We start from the raw sequence: 18,780 nt of genomic DNA, 5'->3' as shown, positions 1-18,780 counted from the left end.
AGAAGTCTACTTTACCTAAATCTCGCTTATTTAAAGGGTAACATGTTCCCGAAACAGGCATCTTGAATATCTCATAAGCTGATGGGTATTCGTAAAAAGATCGGGATCTCTAATATCCCACAAAATTATGAGATATTCATAAAGAGATCATCCTATGTTCGAGAATAAGCCACTAACAGTTCTCGAATTACGGAGAAAATCAAGAGAAATTCAAGAGAGAAGAATCAAGGGAGGAACAGATTTGTAACCACAATCGTTTATCAATAAAAAAATTCTTGTTTCTTCATATTTTTGTTTGTGGTTAAAAGTTATTTTTCATGAATTAAATTATGTTGCAAACAAATTGGCACGCCTAGTGGGACCAAATCTGCCCTTCATCTCTTCTCTCATAAATCAGATCTGCAAATTTGTGCCACCGCATAAAGATGGAAGCTCTATTGGTATTTCAAGACTCGTCATCAAATCTACACTCGACAAGCCTTGAAGTAGGGGGCCTTTGTAGACATCTAAAATTTGTGGATTCTTCAATAAGAATTCAAATTCTGTTAGAGTTCTAGAAGGCTACTTTACCTAAATCTCACCTATTTAAAGGGTAACACGTTCCTGAAACAGGCATCTTGAATATCCCATAAACTGATGGGTATTCGTAAAAAGATTGGGATCTCTAATATCCCACAAAATTATGGGATATTCATAAAGAGATCATCCTATATTTGAGAATAAGCCACTAACGGTCCTCGAATTACGGAGAAAATCAAGAGAAAATCAAGAGAGAAGAATCAAGGGAGAAACAGATTTGTAACCACAATCGTTTATCAATAAAAAATTCTTGTTTCTTCATATTTTTGTTTGTGGTTAAAATTTATTTTTCATGAACTAAATTATGTTGCAAACAATTTTTTTTTTAATGAATTCTAATTGCTACGTCATATCTTCTTCTTCTCTTTTTCAAAATAAAAATTCAAAAACTCATTAATGGAGTTCCTCATCTTCCTCATTAATGGATTTCTCCGAAACAAAGAAATTCTTTTTGCTCTGAAATTGAAACCAAGAAACACTTGAACTAAGGAAATAATAAGATTTCTCCGATTAATGAATTCTTGAATGAGGAAGTTGGGGAACTCCGATTAAAAAAACTTGAAAAAATTCAAGAAATTCGATTTCCTCTCTTTTTGCTCAAGATCGCCATTAATGGCGAGCTCAAAGTTTCGAATTTCCACAATGCCATATATAATTTTCAACCCATTTCTCCGATTTTCTCTATTTTTGCTCAAGATCCTCCATTAATTGCGAGTTCAAAGCTTTAAATTTCCACAATGGGGAAGAATTTGCCATTAATGGCGATCTTGATAAAAAAGAGATGAAATTGGGTTGAAGAACTTCATTAATCCGCCGTTCAAGAACTTCATTAACCCGCCATTCAAGAACTTCATTAACCCGCCATTTTTTTCCCAAGAATTCTATTTTTGATCCAAGAAGATGAAATTGGTTGAAGAAGAAAATGAAAAATGGGGAAGAGAAAGGAAATAATAAAGTTAAATAATTAATTTTTAGAGTAAAAAAAGAAAAGAAAAAATGACGTGAAAATGACGTGGCAGCGCGTGCATCATACCATATTCCAAATGATTGATTGTCAGTTTTCGGGGGTTAATAATTCTATTTTAAAATAGTTCAGGGGATAATAATTTCACTTTAAAATAGTTCAGAGGGGTTGAGTGTATAGTTGAAATTTGAGGTAAAGGTTGAGAGGGCGCTTGACCATTTTTTTTTTTTAAGAAAACAGTTTTCATGAAATCAATCCCACCCTAAATGGAGAAGCTAAACAAATACATATTGGAATGCATAGTCAGACACAGAATTTTGCTCTACTCTCTGAACGACAACTAGGACATAAAAACTTGGGGTGGGTATAACAAAAATCAGAATTCAAATGGTAAATTTACTAGAGATACACACATGTCAAACTTTTTTATAAGTCAAATCACTTACATTTTTTCTACTTTAATTCCATCTTCTATCTCTCTCTTTCACACACATTTTAAAAACTAATATAAAATAGAATTAAAAAAATTTGAAAGATCAAGGGTAAAAAAGAGTTTTGCCTATGAGATTTCCCAATTCTTTACATGAGATTTAAATTGGACAGAAAAAATATAAAACAAAATGGTTTATATTAGAGACTTCTAAGCAACTCTTTGGTGCATTAGTAACAAATTATTAATGATATATATATAATAATAAACAGTGATATATATACTTGTTAGCTACTACCTCCCTCCAACAATAATTTTTCGTTATTTACTTGAGATTCACATAAAGTAATAGTAATAAATAATAGAACAATTTTATTATATTACTTTTAAATAAAATTAATTTAATATTTTAAGTAATAAATTAAATAATAAATATTATTTAATATTGATGGAATATTTTTTTTTTTTAAATTAAATTTATATTATACTTGTATCACGTACAACAGGTTTCAAGAATCCTACCAACGTTACAGTTTAGGATTTCCTGCCAGAGAGCAAACCGTGCATTAAGAAAGTTGTACTATACGTTTCGCTATTTGTACGTTGATAAAAATTTCCCGGGCACTAGCAGTAGAAATTGAAAAATTAAAAAAAAAAGAAAAAAGAAAAACCTCTCGGTAAAGCTTCCGTCTTCTTCCTCAACTCAACTATTAACCCCACCCACCCCCCATTTTCTCTCTCTCTAAAATCCTCACTTTCTTTCTCTCTCTACACTCCGTGTGGATCTGCAAGTACATAGTTCTGTACTTACTTCAATCGGCCCGACCCGACCCGGATTCAACAATCCCAATTTCGGCGAAATTGTTGTTTGTTTGTTTGTTTGATTGAGTGATTGTAGTGGTATTATGAGAGTACCTTGTTGTTCAGTTTGTCAGAATAGGTACGATGAGGAGGAGCGTTGTCCTTTACTCCTCCAATGCGGTCATGGGTTTTGTAGAGAGTGTCTTTCTAGAATGTTCTCGGCGTCTCCAGATACTAGCTTATCGTGTCCGAGGTGTCGTCATGTTAGTCTAGTGGGGAATTCGGTTACTGCTCTGAAGAAGAATTACGCGATCCTTGCGTTGATAAGGGATTCGAGGTATTCGAGTGAGGATGAGGATGATGAGGAGGAGGATGGGAGGGGGTTTAATGAGAATGGTGAGGAGGAGGAGAATGAGTCGAGGAGGAGGGGTGGAGCGAGGACGGCGTCGAGTTCGGGTTGTGGAGGAGGGAGGATAGAGGTGGGTGTGCATCAGGAAGTGAAGTTGATTAGGAGGATTGGGGGTGAGAGTAAGAGGCCTGGAGTGGAGATGTGGGCAGGGACAGTTTCGGGTGGGGGAGGAGGGAGGAGGTGTAGGCATAAGGTTGCGGTGAAGAAGGTGGGAATTGGAGAGGAAATGGATGCGGTGTGGGTGCAAGAGAAGTTGGAGAAGTTGAGGAGGGAATCTATGTGGTGTAGAAATGTGTGTGCTTTTCATGGTGTGACTAAAATGGAGAAAAGCTTGTGCTTGATTATGGATAGGTGTAAAGGGTCTGTACAGACTGAGATGCAGCAGAACGAAGGGAGACTCACACTTGAGCAAATTCTGAGGTAAAAGTTTTGACCTTTTCTTTTGTGTTGGATTAAGGGTTACTCCTATTTCCATTTGGTTTATCTTGTTGTTCCGGATTTTGGAGGTTTTAGTAGAGAATTGAATAAAACTGGAATTTATCCGTAACTGGAACTCTAAACTGTGGGAGAACTTTTGCATCTTCATCGCACGTGCTTTGTAATGCTCCCAATGTTGTCGCTATCTTGCAGTTGATGTTTCATATACGGCAACGTTGTGTAAATACATGTAAGGCGCCCGATTTTGGAGGTTTTAGTAGAGAATTGAATAAAACTGGAATTTGTGTGTAACTGGAACTCTAAACTATGGGAGAACATTTGCATCGTCATCACACATGCTTTGTAATGCTCCCAATTTTGGAGGTTTTAGTAGAGAATTGAATAAAACTGGAATTTGTGTTTAACTGGAACTCTAAACTATGGGAGAACTTTTGCATCGTCATCGCACGTGCTTTGTTATGCTCCCAATGTTGTCGCGATCTTGCACTTGATGTTTCATATACGCCAACATTGTGTAAATACATGTAATGTTCCCAATTCTGGATGTTTTAGTAGAGAATTGAATAAAACTGGAATTTGTGTGTAACTGGAACTGTAAACTATGGGAGAAATTTTGCATCGTCATCGCACGTGCTTTGTAATGCTCCCAACGTTGTCACTATCTTGCACTTGATGTTTCATATACGACAACGTTGTGTAAATACATGTAATGCTCCCAATTTTGGAGGTTTTAGTAGAGAATTGAATAAAACTGGAATTTGTGTGTAATGGGAACTCTAAACTATGGGAGAACTTTTGCATCTTCAATCTATCACACGTGCTTCGTAATGCTCCCAATGTTGTCGCTATCTTGCAGTTGATGTTTCATATATGACAACGTTGAGTAAATACATGAATTTGTAGATAAATGATAACAAGAGTGTGAAAATTAGTAGCTTGTCCCTGTGGCAATTATATTGGCTACTTCTACCACGTGGTAGTTAGTCATTGTAATGACGCTTCTCATATGTCGCATTAGGTATGCCATGCATGTTTCAAATTATTAATGTCCTGAAAGTTTTTTAAAGAGTTCTATAAAATATATTAAGCGATAGAGACTTACAGCTCCTATTTTGAACCAAATGATATAAGGTTGGCGTAGTACATTGGAACCAAAGAATGAAATTTGAAGAACAACTTCCTGTAAACATTGTTTTGCTTATATTATTATTATTATTTTTTGACAAGGTAAGGTTTTATTAAAAGAAGGTACAAATTACTGAAAAAAGAACATCTAACACGCCAAATACATATCTAATATATCTTCTATGGAGTCCATATTTTGCTCTATATTTGCCACAATACTCCTTTTGCAAAAATATACAGTTAACAAACATCTATTCTTAATCCTGGATAATATGTTATCCTTTCCCCTAAAAGCTGATCTTATCTCTTTCCAACCATATTGCGTTTTAGAGAAGTCAATTCCTTATTCAATTCTCCCCCCGAGGGGTACTTTTATTTAAGCCGCGTCCATAAAATACAAAAAAGGATTGTTCTCCAAACGTATTGTCTACTCTATCACCATTTGATGTTGCCATATCTTCAATAAGCTCTTAACATCGGGAGGCATTACCCACTTGACACCAAGACTCCTTTGTAAAGGAGCAACCCAACCAAAACAAGCAACTTTAATAGGTGCCATTGTCTTCCATATTGCTTTTCAAGGCCATTCTTCTTCACACAATCCCTTTTGTTTCAGTAATAGACTAACATTTTCTGATTCTGAATATTCCATCATTGCATGCTGCACCAGATCAATGAATCTCCCTTGTTATCCTCCAAACTGACATTGTCCAGTAATTGCATCAACTGAGCAAACTCTTCTATATCCCAATCATTGATGCCCCTCCTGAAAATCAACCACCAACCATTGTTTGAATAAAAGTCTACCACCTCCCCCTATTTATTTTTGGAACGGCTATGCAAAGTTGGGAACTTTTCTGTTAAACTTTCTTTTCCCAGTCAAACATCATAGCAGAAATGGATGACTGTACCATTCCCAGGTTTAACTTTACAAAGTGGCTATATTCACCCTATAGGTTACTGATAGTACTCCAGATCCCACCTTTTGAGGAAGATTATACTTGACTGGGTTTCCATCTGTCTCTCCTACCATATTTGGCATCTGTTAATTATTTCCAGAACCTATTACTACCCTCATTGTATATCCAAAGCCACTGAAATGATAAATATTTATTATGCGACCTCAAGTTCCTCACTCAAACCCACTTCCTTCGTTTCCTTCATCACCTCTTGGCATCTGATCAAATGGAATTTCCTGTTTTCAGCATTCCCTTTCCATAAGAATTTATTCCTCATAAGATTTAGTTTTTTCTCCACTGTTGCTGGCATTTTTAAAAAAGACTTCTGAACACTGTTAACCAATGCAAGTCTCTCCCAAAAGGATAAATATTGTCTTTTGCATGGAACCAACTTACTGTTACGCCTGTCTGGGGCCCCTTGCCACATTTTCTGATCATTCTTTCTAGCTCCTAGTGGTAGTCCTAAATAGGTAGGTGGTAGCTGTTCTGCCTTGCAGCCCATAACATTTGCCAATACATCAATGCGATGTTCGGTGTTAATACTGAATATCATTATAAGAAAGGTTTAATACTAAATACACTATTCTTTGGCAGATTCACTTTTAGACCTTACACTGACTATCATGCATATGGTGGTCAGTGTGGTTGGAAAGAAATGGTAGATGTTTTGAAGATAGGTCCAGTTCCATTCTTAAAGTAAAATGGAATTGCATTGTATCTTTACTTTTTTGGTGTAAACAGTTGTGTATGGTAGATATTGATCAACTAGTAGACTTAATAGGTAACTTGTAACTGCTACTATTTTTTATGGAGGTGGCCAGCATGTCCTTAACACAACCATCATTTTCAGCTTCACATAGTATCAAAGTATCACCAACATACCGTATGTGCGAGACTGTGAGCTCTTCTCCCCAATTTCTTCTACAATTTGGCCCTTTTATCCATCTTCTATTCTCTGCTTTTTAGAGCGTTCTACTTAAGATTTGTATCATTCTACTTATTTGGTACCCAACTTGCACCCACCTCGTCTATTTCACCTGTTACTCGGTATTGGGTAATTCTCCCCACAATAAACACTATTATATTTATTATTTATTTCCTTTAGAGGAACGAAGATACAAGTTCACTATTTGAATTCATTCTGTTCACTGACAAAATAAATCAAATGAGCTAAAGCTACCATTATAGAAAAGCTGTTAGCATAAATGAAGGGTTGAATTGCAATATCCACTATCAAGATGTAAAAGCAATATCCATAAACAGAATGGAAGAGAACTGCTGACTTCCAAGTATCCTAGGTGTCTTATTATCGATTTTAAATCAAGACGTAGAAGAGAACTAACTTTTAAGTCTATGATAAACTTACTTTTGCACTTGAGTCTTGAGATAATTCAGTAGTCCAAGGCCACATTGTTTGCTTGAGATTGTCTTTGCCGGACAATTCTTGGATAAAACATTTGTCATGCTTAGATTAGCATTACTATGCTAATAACACAGCCACTCCCGCTAAATGCTGATATATAGGTGATAAAGGTGTCAGGTTCGCTTGTGCACAACTTGACTAATCACTGATTGGGTAACTATACTCATCGTGGTTTTGGTAGACTGATGAAATCGCCTGGTACTTTTCTTTCTGGTGGGATTCAAGCCTTGGTCTTTCATGGCTTATCCCACTTTGGAGATGCTACCAAAATAATGAAGAGAGCAGAATACTATAATGCACAATATCTAATGGATTTACATGTACATAATTAAGATGCAAGAGAGTTAGTGGACTGCTCAAACTCCAGTCCCTTCCGTAAGCTCACCACTATAGAAGCTTATAGGGGTGACAAACTCAGTTAGATACAACTCACCCTTCCGCATGCTCTTATAATCTTAGATATAATCGTTAGATATAATCTTATAAGCTCACCATGATGTCCAAGAAGGTTAGTTGTGAAATTATAAGCTCACCATGATGTCCAAGAAGGTTAGTTGTGAAAGCTTGAAGGTCGGGGGAATGTCCTCCATAGAAGTGCTGGACTCAGCCGACAAGATTTTAGAAGCTTATAGGGGTGACAAACTCAGTTAGATAAGTTGCTAATTTACAAATCCTTTCAGCACTTCTATCACGGAGCTCTGGAAGTTCTTCTGTAGATTCTAAACCTATCACCAGTGTTCTCCCAATTTAATTATGTTCATTTTCATCCTCCATAACTGAAATGGTGAACTGGTAAGGAAATGAATTTGGTTGGATATGTTGTAACTATCTGGCTAAAATTTTATCTGCTTAAATCAAATGTTCAAACTTTGAAGCTTATCAAAAGTCTAGCTTACAGATGCTTTAGAGTATCAGCAAGGTTCAATTCCTGCCCAGTGCTTCCGTTCTTCATCCCCTTTCAACTCTTCCCCAGGCTGCTCATTGGAGTCCAGTTTACAGAGTCTAGTCATTTTTCTATGTGCACTCCGAGGATGGTGGATTTAGTGTTACATGTATCTTCTAAGTTCTAACCTTGATGCATTTTCCCATCTTAAATTCAGGTATGGAGCAGACGTTGCGCGTGGGGTGGCTGAACTTCATGCAGCTGGTATTGTTTGCATGAATATTAAGCCGTCCAATCTTCTTTTAGATGCAAATGGTCATGCTGTCGTAGCTGATTATGGGCTTCCTGCAATTTTAAAGAAGCCTGGCTGTAGGAAAGCTCGATTGGAGTGTGAGTCCACAATAACTCATTCTTGCATGGATTGTACAATGCTTAGCCCAAACTACACTGCTCCAGAAGCGTGGGAGCCCGTAAAGAAATCACTTAATCTTTTCTGGGATGGTGCCATTGGTATATCTCCTGAGTCGGATGCCTGGAGCTTTGGTTGCACGTTGGTGGAAATGTGCACTGGTTCTATTCCGTAAGTGACAACTTTGATTTCTTTAGCAATTACTCGTCTTCTTGCTTCTACTATGTTTTAGCATATGCTCTCTTCTACTCCGTATGAATTACTTAGAGCACCCTTTTTCATTCTTATGCAGCTGGGCTGGCTTGAGTGCAGAGGAAATTTATCGGTCTGTTATAAAGGCAAGGAAACAGCCTCCTCAATATGCAAGTGTAGTGGGTGTTGGAATACCGCCAGAGTTGTGGAAGATGATTGGTGAGTGTCTGCAGTTCAAGGTTTCCAAGAGACCAACCTTTAGTTCAATGTTAGCCACATTTCTTCGCCACTTGCAAGAGATCCCTCGAAGCCCTCCTGCCAGCCCTGATAAGTAAGAACATTTAGCTAAGCTGATATTTTGTAGCAGGATTATCATATGAACATGGTTGCAGCAGTGCTCTTCTTGTTCCCTAGTCTGATTGTTAATTATTAATGTTTTGCAGTTTTTTTCAAGTTTAATCATTGGCCACTCAGATAAATGTTGATTTTTATATGTTAAAAATGCAGTAACTTGCAGTACTTGGAAACGAATGGGGTAGTACCTTCTGCAGCATATCATTTGGAGGTTTCTCTTGATGATCCCAGTTTTCTACACAAACTTGTCTCCGAAGGCAATGTAAATGGAGTTCGGTAAGTCTTAACGTGTTTCTTAAGTAGTAGGATATTCCATTTTGCCAAATTATTCGAGAGACTAACAGAAACTTGAAAGGAAAAGTTTCATAATGTAAAGAAAAAATTAAAAGATATCAGGTCATCAAGATTTTTCAAATTTGGGAAGGGAATTTACAGAAGTTACTTGTGCTTAATCACATATTCCTTCAAGAAATTTCAGGAACACCATTCCCTGAATCGTCTTTTTGCAACTTCTGGTAGTTCTCCTAAGAATTCTTTTCCTGTGTACTTCATCTCTTTTACCCTTCTGCATGCAGAGATTTGCTTGCGAAAACTGTCTCAGGAAAAAATATTACCTCTTTATGTTCTGTACTGGAGGCACAAAATGCTGATGGGCAAACTGCTCTGCACCTAGCTTGTAGAAGAGGAAGTGTGGAACTTGTTGAGGCCATTCTGGAATACTCGCAGGCAAATGTGGATATCCTAGACAAAGATGGTGATCCACCCCTTGTGTTTGCTCTTGCGGCTGGATCACCTGAATGTGTTCGTGCTCTTATCACGAGGCACGCCAATGTCAGGTCTAAACTTAGAGAGGGCCTTGGTCCATCTGTTGCTCTTGTGTGTGCATACCATGGCCAACCAGATTGCATGCGTGTAGGTCTCTTCATCCTTCTATGTGTATGTTGAGAAAGATGCATCCTTCTATGTGTATGTTGAGAAAGATGCTAAGCTAAAACTGAAATGTGTGGGACAACGGAAAGTCAGGCTATTAAAGAGATAAGATAAATACTATTCTAGATTAAAAAGTAAAAGGCATCCAGTAGGTACAGGTTCAATTTCTCATTCTTCCTCGTCCTTCCCCTACCTGACACACCTCCTTCACTCCTGTTATAAGAAAATGAACAAAACAAAATAAAAGAAACTCCATAGTCCAATTTGAAATTCATGCTTGTTCACTGGTGAAACTCCCTACTTTGTATTTGAATCTCCAAGGTTTGTCCAGACCCTGCCTTTCCATTCTTCAATCTATTTCAATCATTTTTGGTAGGTGGAGTACCGGGGCAATTCTCATCATTCCATCAGTAGGCCGACACCCCCCCGGCCAAAAACCACACACACAAGAAAAAAAACTGAAAAAGAAGACAAAGCATGTTTACAGGATGCTGTTTTCTTTTTTCCTTTCACATAGAAATCTTTGGCATCTGCTCGTTGTTTTACTCATTATTTGAGTACTCATTTTTCCTTATATTTTTCCCTTGCATCAGGAATTATTATTGGCTGGGGCTGATCCAAATGCTGTTGATGATGAAGGCGAATCAGTGCTTCATCGAGCAGTTTCTAAGAAATACACGGACTGTGCTAAGATCATACTGGAAAACGGGGGCTGTAAATCGATGAGTATCTTGAACTCCAAAAATTTGACGTAAGTTCAAATGTGATTCCTATTCATTCTTTGAAATTCTTTGTGAAAAAAAATTTTCTACTTGGCAATTGTTCATTAAACCTGCTTCACTTCTACTCTAGTTGTTCACAGTTTGGCTTTTCGAAAAAGCAACAGAGAAAAAACTGATAGTGTCAAAAAAACAGTGAAAAAATTGACTGCTCGTGAAGAAGGACGCTCGAGCATGTTTGTCCTTATATTATTCTTTGATCTCCTCCTCTCTCCCTTTTATACATGGTGCATCTTTTGTCTCTTTCCTTCTACAGGCCACTACACTTGTGCGTTGCAACATGGAACGTTGCTGTTGTCAAGAGGTGGGTGGAACTTGCATCTATTGAAGATATCACCAATGCTATTGATATTCCAAGTCCTGTTGGTACCGCACTGTGCATGGCAGCAGCCTTAAAGAAAGATCGTGAAGCAGGTGAGCTGACTATATATATATATTGCAAAGATTAAATTAAATGTAGTTGGTTTACTAGATATAACAGTTGATAGTCGTCTTTTTTTTTTCTTCCTTTTTTGCTAGCCATACATGTTCTTGGTTGTCATTGCAGTAATCTTGTTTACTTTTGTAGAGGGGAGAGAACTGGTACGATTAATTTTAGCTGCTGGAGCAGACCCAGCTGCACAAGACACACAACATTTTCGAACTGCTTTGCACACTGCTGCTATGATAAATGATGTTGAGTTGGTCAAGGTACGCTGATATGTACTTGAATTTGGCAAGTACTGTTTTGGAAGTAAGATAATGTAAATCTTAGGTCATATGTCCAAATCGTGCTTTGGCTGGACTGTGACACTTTTTTATTATCAGTTTGGTTACATTTTTTGCTGATCGTATGTTAGTATTCAGGACACTACCTCTAATGATTTTTCGTTGGAAAAAAAAAGATATTTTGTTAGTTCTGTTGCTTTCCATTGATTCAGATAAAATGTATATAAAATTATTTCTGATCAAATAAATGGGTTATTACTATAAAGACAAAACTTAATATTAGAAATGATTGTATGAGGCTTTAATTAACCCTTCCTTCAGGCGGAACAGTTGTGTTAGAAAGTTACATTGGGAGTTCATACAGGATGAGGATCATTGGGTGCTAAATATGTGCAGAAGTGATCTTATGTCCTATTTTGTTTGCTCCCCCCAAATTATTTTAAACTATGCACGTCTTTCATGTCCTTGTCAGTCAGTGCATGCCTTTACTGCCAAGAGACTAGTTGATTAGTTCTGCCCAATAGCTAAGGAGGGTTCTTTTTCATTATAGTATCTTTTAACCACTAGAATATTTGTCGTCTCACGAACTACCAAATTTTCTTCAGATTATCCTCGACGCAGGAGTTGATGTAAACATCAAGAATGTGAATAACACAATACCTCTCCATGTGGCATTGAATAGAGGTGCCAAATCATGTGTCGGATTGCTTTTGTCTGCTGGGGCAAATTGTAATATTCAGGTCTGTAATTGACACCTTTTGGATCTATCACTAGATACGAATATATGAACTGTCTTTGGCTCCTTTTCTCTGTGAACTTTCTGTTTTATCTTTGTGATGATGGTATTTTTTTTAATCACACCTAATAGTATATGTGCTATTTTCTTTTGGTCCATTGTACATCTGGGCTGTTTAATTTGCTTTAAATTAACCTGGAAATTATCATTTTTTGTTGTTCTTGCTGTGAGTCCTTGGAATATAAGCCTATCAGATCCCTGCTTGACCCCCTCGAATAAATAATTTAAAAATAAAAAGAATAGAATATAAAGATAGCAAACATAAAAGAGAAATTTTTGTGGATAAGAAAAATATTTCTGCCAGATGTACTTAATGAGACTTCATTCTCATATTTGCACCTGAGGAAGGGCTTAATTTGGCATAGTGAGGACTAAGATAAAGGGTATCAGGTGTTCATATATTTGCATACATACTGCTAAGTTAAGAGATTCAGTGGTGCATGGCTAGTATTCCTTCAAACTTGTATTAGATGGGCATGACATTTTTGGAAACCCAATTTCTTTGTTTCCAGGATTTTTTCGACTGTATAACTTAACACCAAAAAAATAGGAGGACAATTTTTATGACTTTGAGAATTTCATTGATTTATGACACAATTGGTTATGGTTGGTAAGCCTATTTCTGTACACTTTTGCTTTTGTAGTTACTCAGTATGTAAACTTATCTTATCATGGGACGAATATGACAATTTTAGTCTTAACATAATAAACCAATCTAGCAGATTCCTTAAGAGTTCCGTTCTTATGCATATATTATTATTGTGTGATTTTACTTGAGGGTTGGAAATAATAGATGATTAGAGTGCATCCTCCTTTCAAGGAGCAGGATGTGTTGAGCGTAATGCAAGATAAATACAAGCAAAGCACTTAAGTAATTAGAAGAAGTCTTAAATGTAAGACACAATCATAAATCATAATGGTAGTTGTAAAGTTAACTTTGATATACTTTTGGAGAGAGAAAGACTCTACCCCAGCTCAAGTACAAGGGTTTGTATTTTTGGCCTCTAGAGTTAATTTACTGGATGTATTGGATATTAGATGCTTTTTTAGAATTCACGAGCTCCTTGCAATTATAAAAGTACTGGCTTTTGCTCTGTACATATGTGCACCTGATGGTGCTGTTATCATCATTAAATATATTACTTTTTGCAACTTTGTTGGAGTTCGGTAACTGCAATGTTTGAGGAAGGAAGTTCTTCACTAAGTTTAGATGTGCAAACTCTCAGCGGATACGCCCCGAACTCGAGAAATTGCCGAGTTTTGTATTTTATGGTCATAGAACGGTTTTTCCAAAAGTTCCTATTCTAACAAGAATGACCCTCATTGGAAATCTACTTCTGCAAATTGTTTTTGGGAGGCTCATACACGTATGTAGGCACCTCAAAGTACATCATAGTTTCAACCATAATGGCCATGGCTCAGTATTTCATTTGCTCATGACATTTACTTGCATCTCAGTACTTGTCGATATTTGTTTGTCTAACATTCCACTTTTAGCTAATTTTGTATTTCTCCCTGATGTCAGGATGATGAAGGTGATAATGCTTTCCATGTAGCAGCATTCTCTGCTAATATGATACGTGAAAATCTTGATTGGATTGTAGTTATGCTCAGGTATCCTGATGCTGCTGTTGAAGTTAGGAATCACAGGCAAGTTTCAATTAGCCCAAGTCACTCCTTCATATGATCTATTTTATCATAGGGTTACACTCTTGTATCTGAGTTTGGCATTAACTTCAGCAATGTCTATTGTTGCAGTGGCAAAACTTTATGCGACTATCTGGAGGCTCTTCCTCGTGAATGGATTTCAGAAGATTTGATGGAGTCACTTAGGGAGAAGGGGGTCCGTTTATCTCCCACAGTGTGAGATATTTGTCATTATTTCATAACAATTGTAAATTGCTTGTTGATTGGGCTTGATATTCTAAACAGTTGCATGCTCATATGCTATTCAGATATGGAGTAGGGGACTGGGTGAAATTCAAGAGAAGCATTGTCACACCAACTTATGGGTGGCAAGGTGCTAGACATAAGAGTGTTGGTTTTGTTCAAAATGTCCTTGACAAAGACAATCTCATTGTGTCCTTTTGCTCTGTGGAGGGCCGGGAGGCTCAAGTATTAGTAGATGAAGTTGTTAAAGTGATTCCACTGGACAGGGGGCAACACGTGAAGCTCAAGCCAGATGTAAAAGAACCAAGGTTTGACATAAAATTGTTGTTACATTGTATTGATAGTAGGGCTATGTGCTTCGTATGTCCGTTCTGCTCTCTTTCTCAAGCTAGAGTATTTTGGCACTAAACCAGAAATTCTCTGAGGAGGTTGGGGGAAATCATATGAAGGCCCCGATTTTCACTGATTTGTTGAATCTTGCTCAACAGTCTTTTCCCGCTGGAGATATTCTCTTGGGAATGGTTTAGTGCATTCCCTCTTATTTCTGTATCTTACGTTTGAAGAAGACAAATTGCATGGGCCTTCTTAACGGCGAGTTACTGTTCTTACTTTCTACATGCGCCTTTTTCCCTTTCTTGGTGTTGTGTTTGGCTTTTGTAATATCTCATAATATTTGGCTATGTATGTACGATGAAGTTTCTTGCTATCATTATGATCAAATAGGGCATGAGTTCCTTATATAGTAGTGATTCATTTATGTAATAATCAATTTTTCCTTTAATTAGGTACGGTGACTTAGATGCAGTGCATGGCAATAACTTAGTGGTCCAAGAAACAGATGCCTCAAGTCTTAAATAGATAAATACTAATATAATGAATTTATAGCTCATAAGTAGGTCTTTCTAAGTGAAATAAACCGAATATTAATGAAGAAATTTGAAGGTACGTAGAGGGAAATCTGGCTCTTGATGGAGTAGCAGAGCTTACGTATGATTACCCAAGTTTCCTGTTCCTTAGCTTTTTCCTTGCCAAATAGCTTATTAGATTTTCTTGAGCTGATATATGAATGTCACTTGCAACGAGGTTTAAGATGAAATGTTTTAAGTTTGGCTCACTCATTGATCTAAATATTCAGAGGAAAATATAAGAGATTTAGAGGTCTAAACAGCTTAAATATAGTATAGGGCAACAAAAAATTGCATCACTTACAAGATTAGTCAAGTATCGTAGTTCTGTCTTGCCAATTGCTGCTTAGTTTTTCTGGTGCTGACTCATGAATGTCATTTAATAGCTAATAATAACTAACATTGCTACAGGTTTGGTTGGCGTGGCCATGCCCATGACAGCATAGGAACTGTTTTATGTGTTGATGATGATGGGGTGCTTCGTGTTGGGTTTCCTGGAGCATCTCGAGGGTGGAAAGCTGATCCTGCAGAAATGGAACGCGTGGAGGAATTCAAGGTTGGAGACTGGGTTCGGATTCGTCCTACACTTACAACAGCGAAACATGGATTTGGATCTGCAACACCCGGAAGCATTGGTGTAATATACTGTATTAGACCAGACAACAGTTTGATGGTGGAACTAAGCTACCTTCCTCATCCATGGCATTGTGAGCCAGAAGAGGTTGAACCTGTCGAACCATTCAGAGTAAGACATATATTGTTCTGTGACTCTACTGATGTTCCGTAGTTTATTACTCCCTCGTTCATTTTATATGACACTTAAAGTTTTTTTTGCAAAAAGGTGACATTCTTTTATATTTGGGAACTGTTTTAACTTCAAACGTCCCATTTTGCTGTTGAGACATGCTGTTATAGTCATAAACATGTCATGGATGTTTATTGGTTAAATGTTGTGCCCAGTCAAACATCATCAAATAAAATAAAATTGAGTAGCTTCTTCAGAGTTTCTATTGCCTGTTCAATTGTTAAATTCTGCTTTCTGTACCTTTTCACAGATTGCTGATAGGGTCTGCGTGAAGCGCACTGTTGCAGAGCCAAGATATGCTTGGGGCGGTGAAACTCATCATAGTGTAGGAAAAATAATTGACATAGAGGCCGACGGTCTGCTGATCATAGAAATTCCCAATCGGCCCATCCCGTGGCAGGCAGATCCTTCTGACATGGAAAAGGTGGAAGATTTCAAGGTAATACATGTAAATGATCAATATTTTGTTCTTTAATGAGGATGCTAGATGTGGGTGTTGGTGATTTTGGTAATTCAGTTCCTTTTTTTTAGGAGGGGGGGGGGGTAATTCGCGAGACAAAAAAAAGTAGGTGTAGGTAGCGTTCTCAATAATGTTTCTCTTATCTGCCATTAACAGGTAGGTGATTGGGTAAGAGTAAAAGCTTCAGTTCCCTCACCAAAATATGGTTGGGAGGATATCACAAGGAATAGTGTTGGTATAATCCACAGTTTGGAGGAAGATGGTGATGTTGGCATTGCTTTTTGCTTCCGCAGCAAGCCTTTCTCTTGTTCGGTGACAGATGTGGAGAAGGTGCCGCCTTTTGAAGTTGGACAAGAAATCCATGTTCTGCCATCTGTTTCTCAGCCTCGACTTGGATGGTCCAATGAGACACCAGCAACGGTTGGAAAGATTGTGAGAATCGACATGGATGGTGCTCTAAATGTAAGCTTGCACTGCTTGTCTCATTTTAAATTTGGAGAGTATCTGACCTTATAAGTACCATAAAATCTAGTGAACTTTGAATTGTCTTCCAATTCATTTAGTTTTTAGTTTTAATGAATTGACCTTTGATGCTTTCTAGGTTAGGGTTGCTGGGAGAGACATTTTATGGAAGGTTTCTCCTGGAGATGCAGAAAGACTTTCTGGATTTGAAGTAGGTGATTGGGTACGTTCAAAACCAAGCCTGGGAACTAGGCCCAGTTATGATTGGTACAGCATAGGCAAAGAAAGTTTAGCTGTTGTACATAGTGTTCAAGACACCGGTTATTTAGAGCTTGCATGCTGTTTCCGCAAAGGGCGCCTAATGACTCATTATACTGACATTGAAAAGGTTTCTGGTTTTCGAATTGGGCAGCATATTAGGTTTAGGTCTGGGCTGGTAGAACCAAGATGGGGCTGGAGAGGCACTAATCCAGATTCTCGAGGTGTTATAACTAGCGTTAATGCTGACGGAGAAGTTAGGGTTGCGTTTTTTGGTTTGCAATGTCTCTGGAAAGGGGATCCTGCAGATCTTGAGATAGAGCCAACATTTGAAGTCGCAGAGTGGGTCAAGTTGAGAGAAATTGGAAGTGGTTGGAAATCTGTAGGGCCAGGTAGCATTGGAATTGTGCAAGGAATGAGCTATGAAGGCGATAAGTGGGATGGAAATGTCTCCGTCGCTTTTTGTGGAGAGCAGGACCCGTGGGTGGGATATTGCAGCCATCTTGAGAAAGTAAACAAGCTATTAGTTGGCCAGCGTGTCAGAGTTAGAAACTCTGTGAAGCAGCCAAGATTTGGTTGGTCAGGTCATAGTCATGCAAGTGTTGGAACTATATCAGCAATTGATGCGGATGGCAAACTAAGAATCTACACACCAGCAGGCTCAAAATCATGGATGCTTGATCCTTCAGAAGTAGACCTTGTGGAGGAAAAGGAAATCCAAGTTGGTGACTGGGTCAAGGTTAGGGAGAATGTGTCTAACCCAACACACCAGTGGGGGGATGTCAGTCATTCAAGTATTGGGGTGGTGCACCGCATAGAAGATGGAGATCTTTGGGTTGCATTCTGCTTTACGGATAGACTATGGCTCTGCAAGGCCGGAGAAATGGAAAGAATTAGAGCATTTAAAATCGGGGATAAAGTGAAGATCAAAGATGGGCTGGTGGCACCTCGGTGGGGATGGGGGATGGAGACTCATGCAAGTAGAGGTGAGGTGGTTGGAGTAGATGCTAATGGCAAGTTAAGAATCAAGTTTCAATGGAGAGAAGGGCGTCCATGGATTGGAGACCCTGCTGATATTGTTCTTCACGAGCATGATGAATAATGAAGGAGTTGCCTTTATTACAGATCCTCTTTTTATTAGATAGCGGACAGGGCAGCCAAGGGCTTCTTTAATTTATAGGAGAGGCAGTCGGTCAATGTTGTGTCTGAGCGAATGGCAGTATAGGTTGCCCCAGTGCAGTTGACAGCCATGAAGACGGAGGGATGCAGGGTAGATGTGATCGACAGAGAGATGGATTAAAGGTTAAAAGGAAGTTTGGGGTTGATTCAGTCAACGATGCTGCCTGCGTTGGGATTTTTCTGCATAATGTTATGTTTTAGCTGCGTTAGCAGAAATATGCTTGTTTACTGTTCTGTACAAATCACAAGTAATTTTTGGGTTCATAGCTTCTAAACATAGTTCACTTGCACTGGACTGAACATTTCTCTCCTATATCTTGTCATTTTAAAAAAGCTGAGGCCACAGCTGATATTTTTGTAAAATTTTATTTAGCCGTTTGAATAGAGAAGCATGTGAAGTTAATTGTCTTGCCTCTTCTATTGGTGAAATATGATTTGGGTTTCAATGGATCTTTCCTTCAATTTCTCAGCTTTCTGATATATTTGTCCAAACATGGGAAACGAGGAGAAAAAGAAAGATTTGCACCTAAATTATACAGGTAGAAAATATGGGTAAACATTTTTTCAGAACTTCAAAACAGGCGTGCATGGTATCAATCCAAATTATTTGTTCTATGATTATTGTTGAAATTTTCAAACTCT

The 18,780-nt window shown here is 37.9% G+C and overlaps 1 protein-coding gene across 1 annotated transcript; it reads left to right on the top strand.

Annotated features, from left to right (window-relative positions):
* Positions 1-2,727: 2,727 nt before the first annotated feature.
* LOC107856815 (E3 ubiquitin-protein ligase KEG) lies at positions 2,728-18,588 on the top strand (the record flags this gene model as incomplete). The annotated part of the gene is given in 16 exon segments (XM_016701784.2): positions 2,728-3,603; positions 8,229-8,591; positions 8,713-8,943; positions 9,120-9,242; positions 9,542-9,878; positions 10,490-10,647; positions 10,932-11,089; positions 11,244-11,365; positions 11,989-12,123; positions 13,705-13,829; positions 13,938-14,042; positions 14,135-14,377; positions 15,386-15,719; positions 16,030-16,218; positions 16,396-16,701; positions 16,841-18,588. Coding segments are annotated over 16 exon segments (4,875 nt in total). The 3' UTR covers positions 18,062-18,588.
* Positions 18,589-18,780: the final 192 nt, after the last annotated feature.

Source organism: Capsicum annuum, chromosome 8 (genome assembly GCF_002878395.1).
Source record: "Capsicum annuum cultivar UCD-10X-F1 chromosome 8, UCD10Xv1.1, whole genome shotgun sequence".
NCBI classification, from domain to species: Eukaryota; Viridiplantae; Streptophyta; class Magnoliopsida; order Solanales; family Solanaceae; genus Capsicum; species Capsicum annuum.
This window is presented reverse-complemented; position numbering and strand designations above follow the sequence as displayed.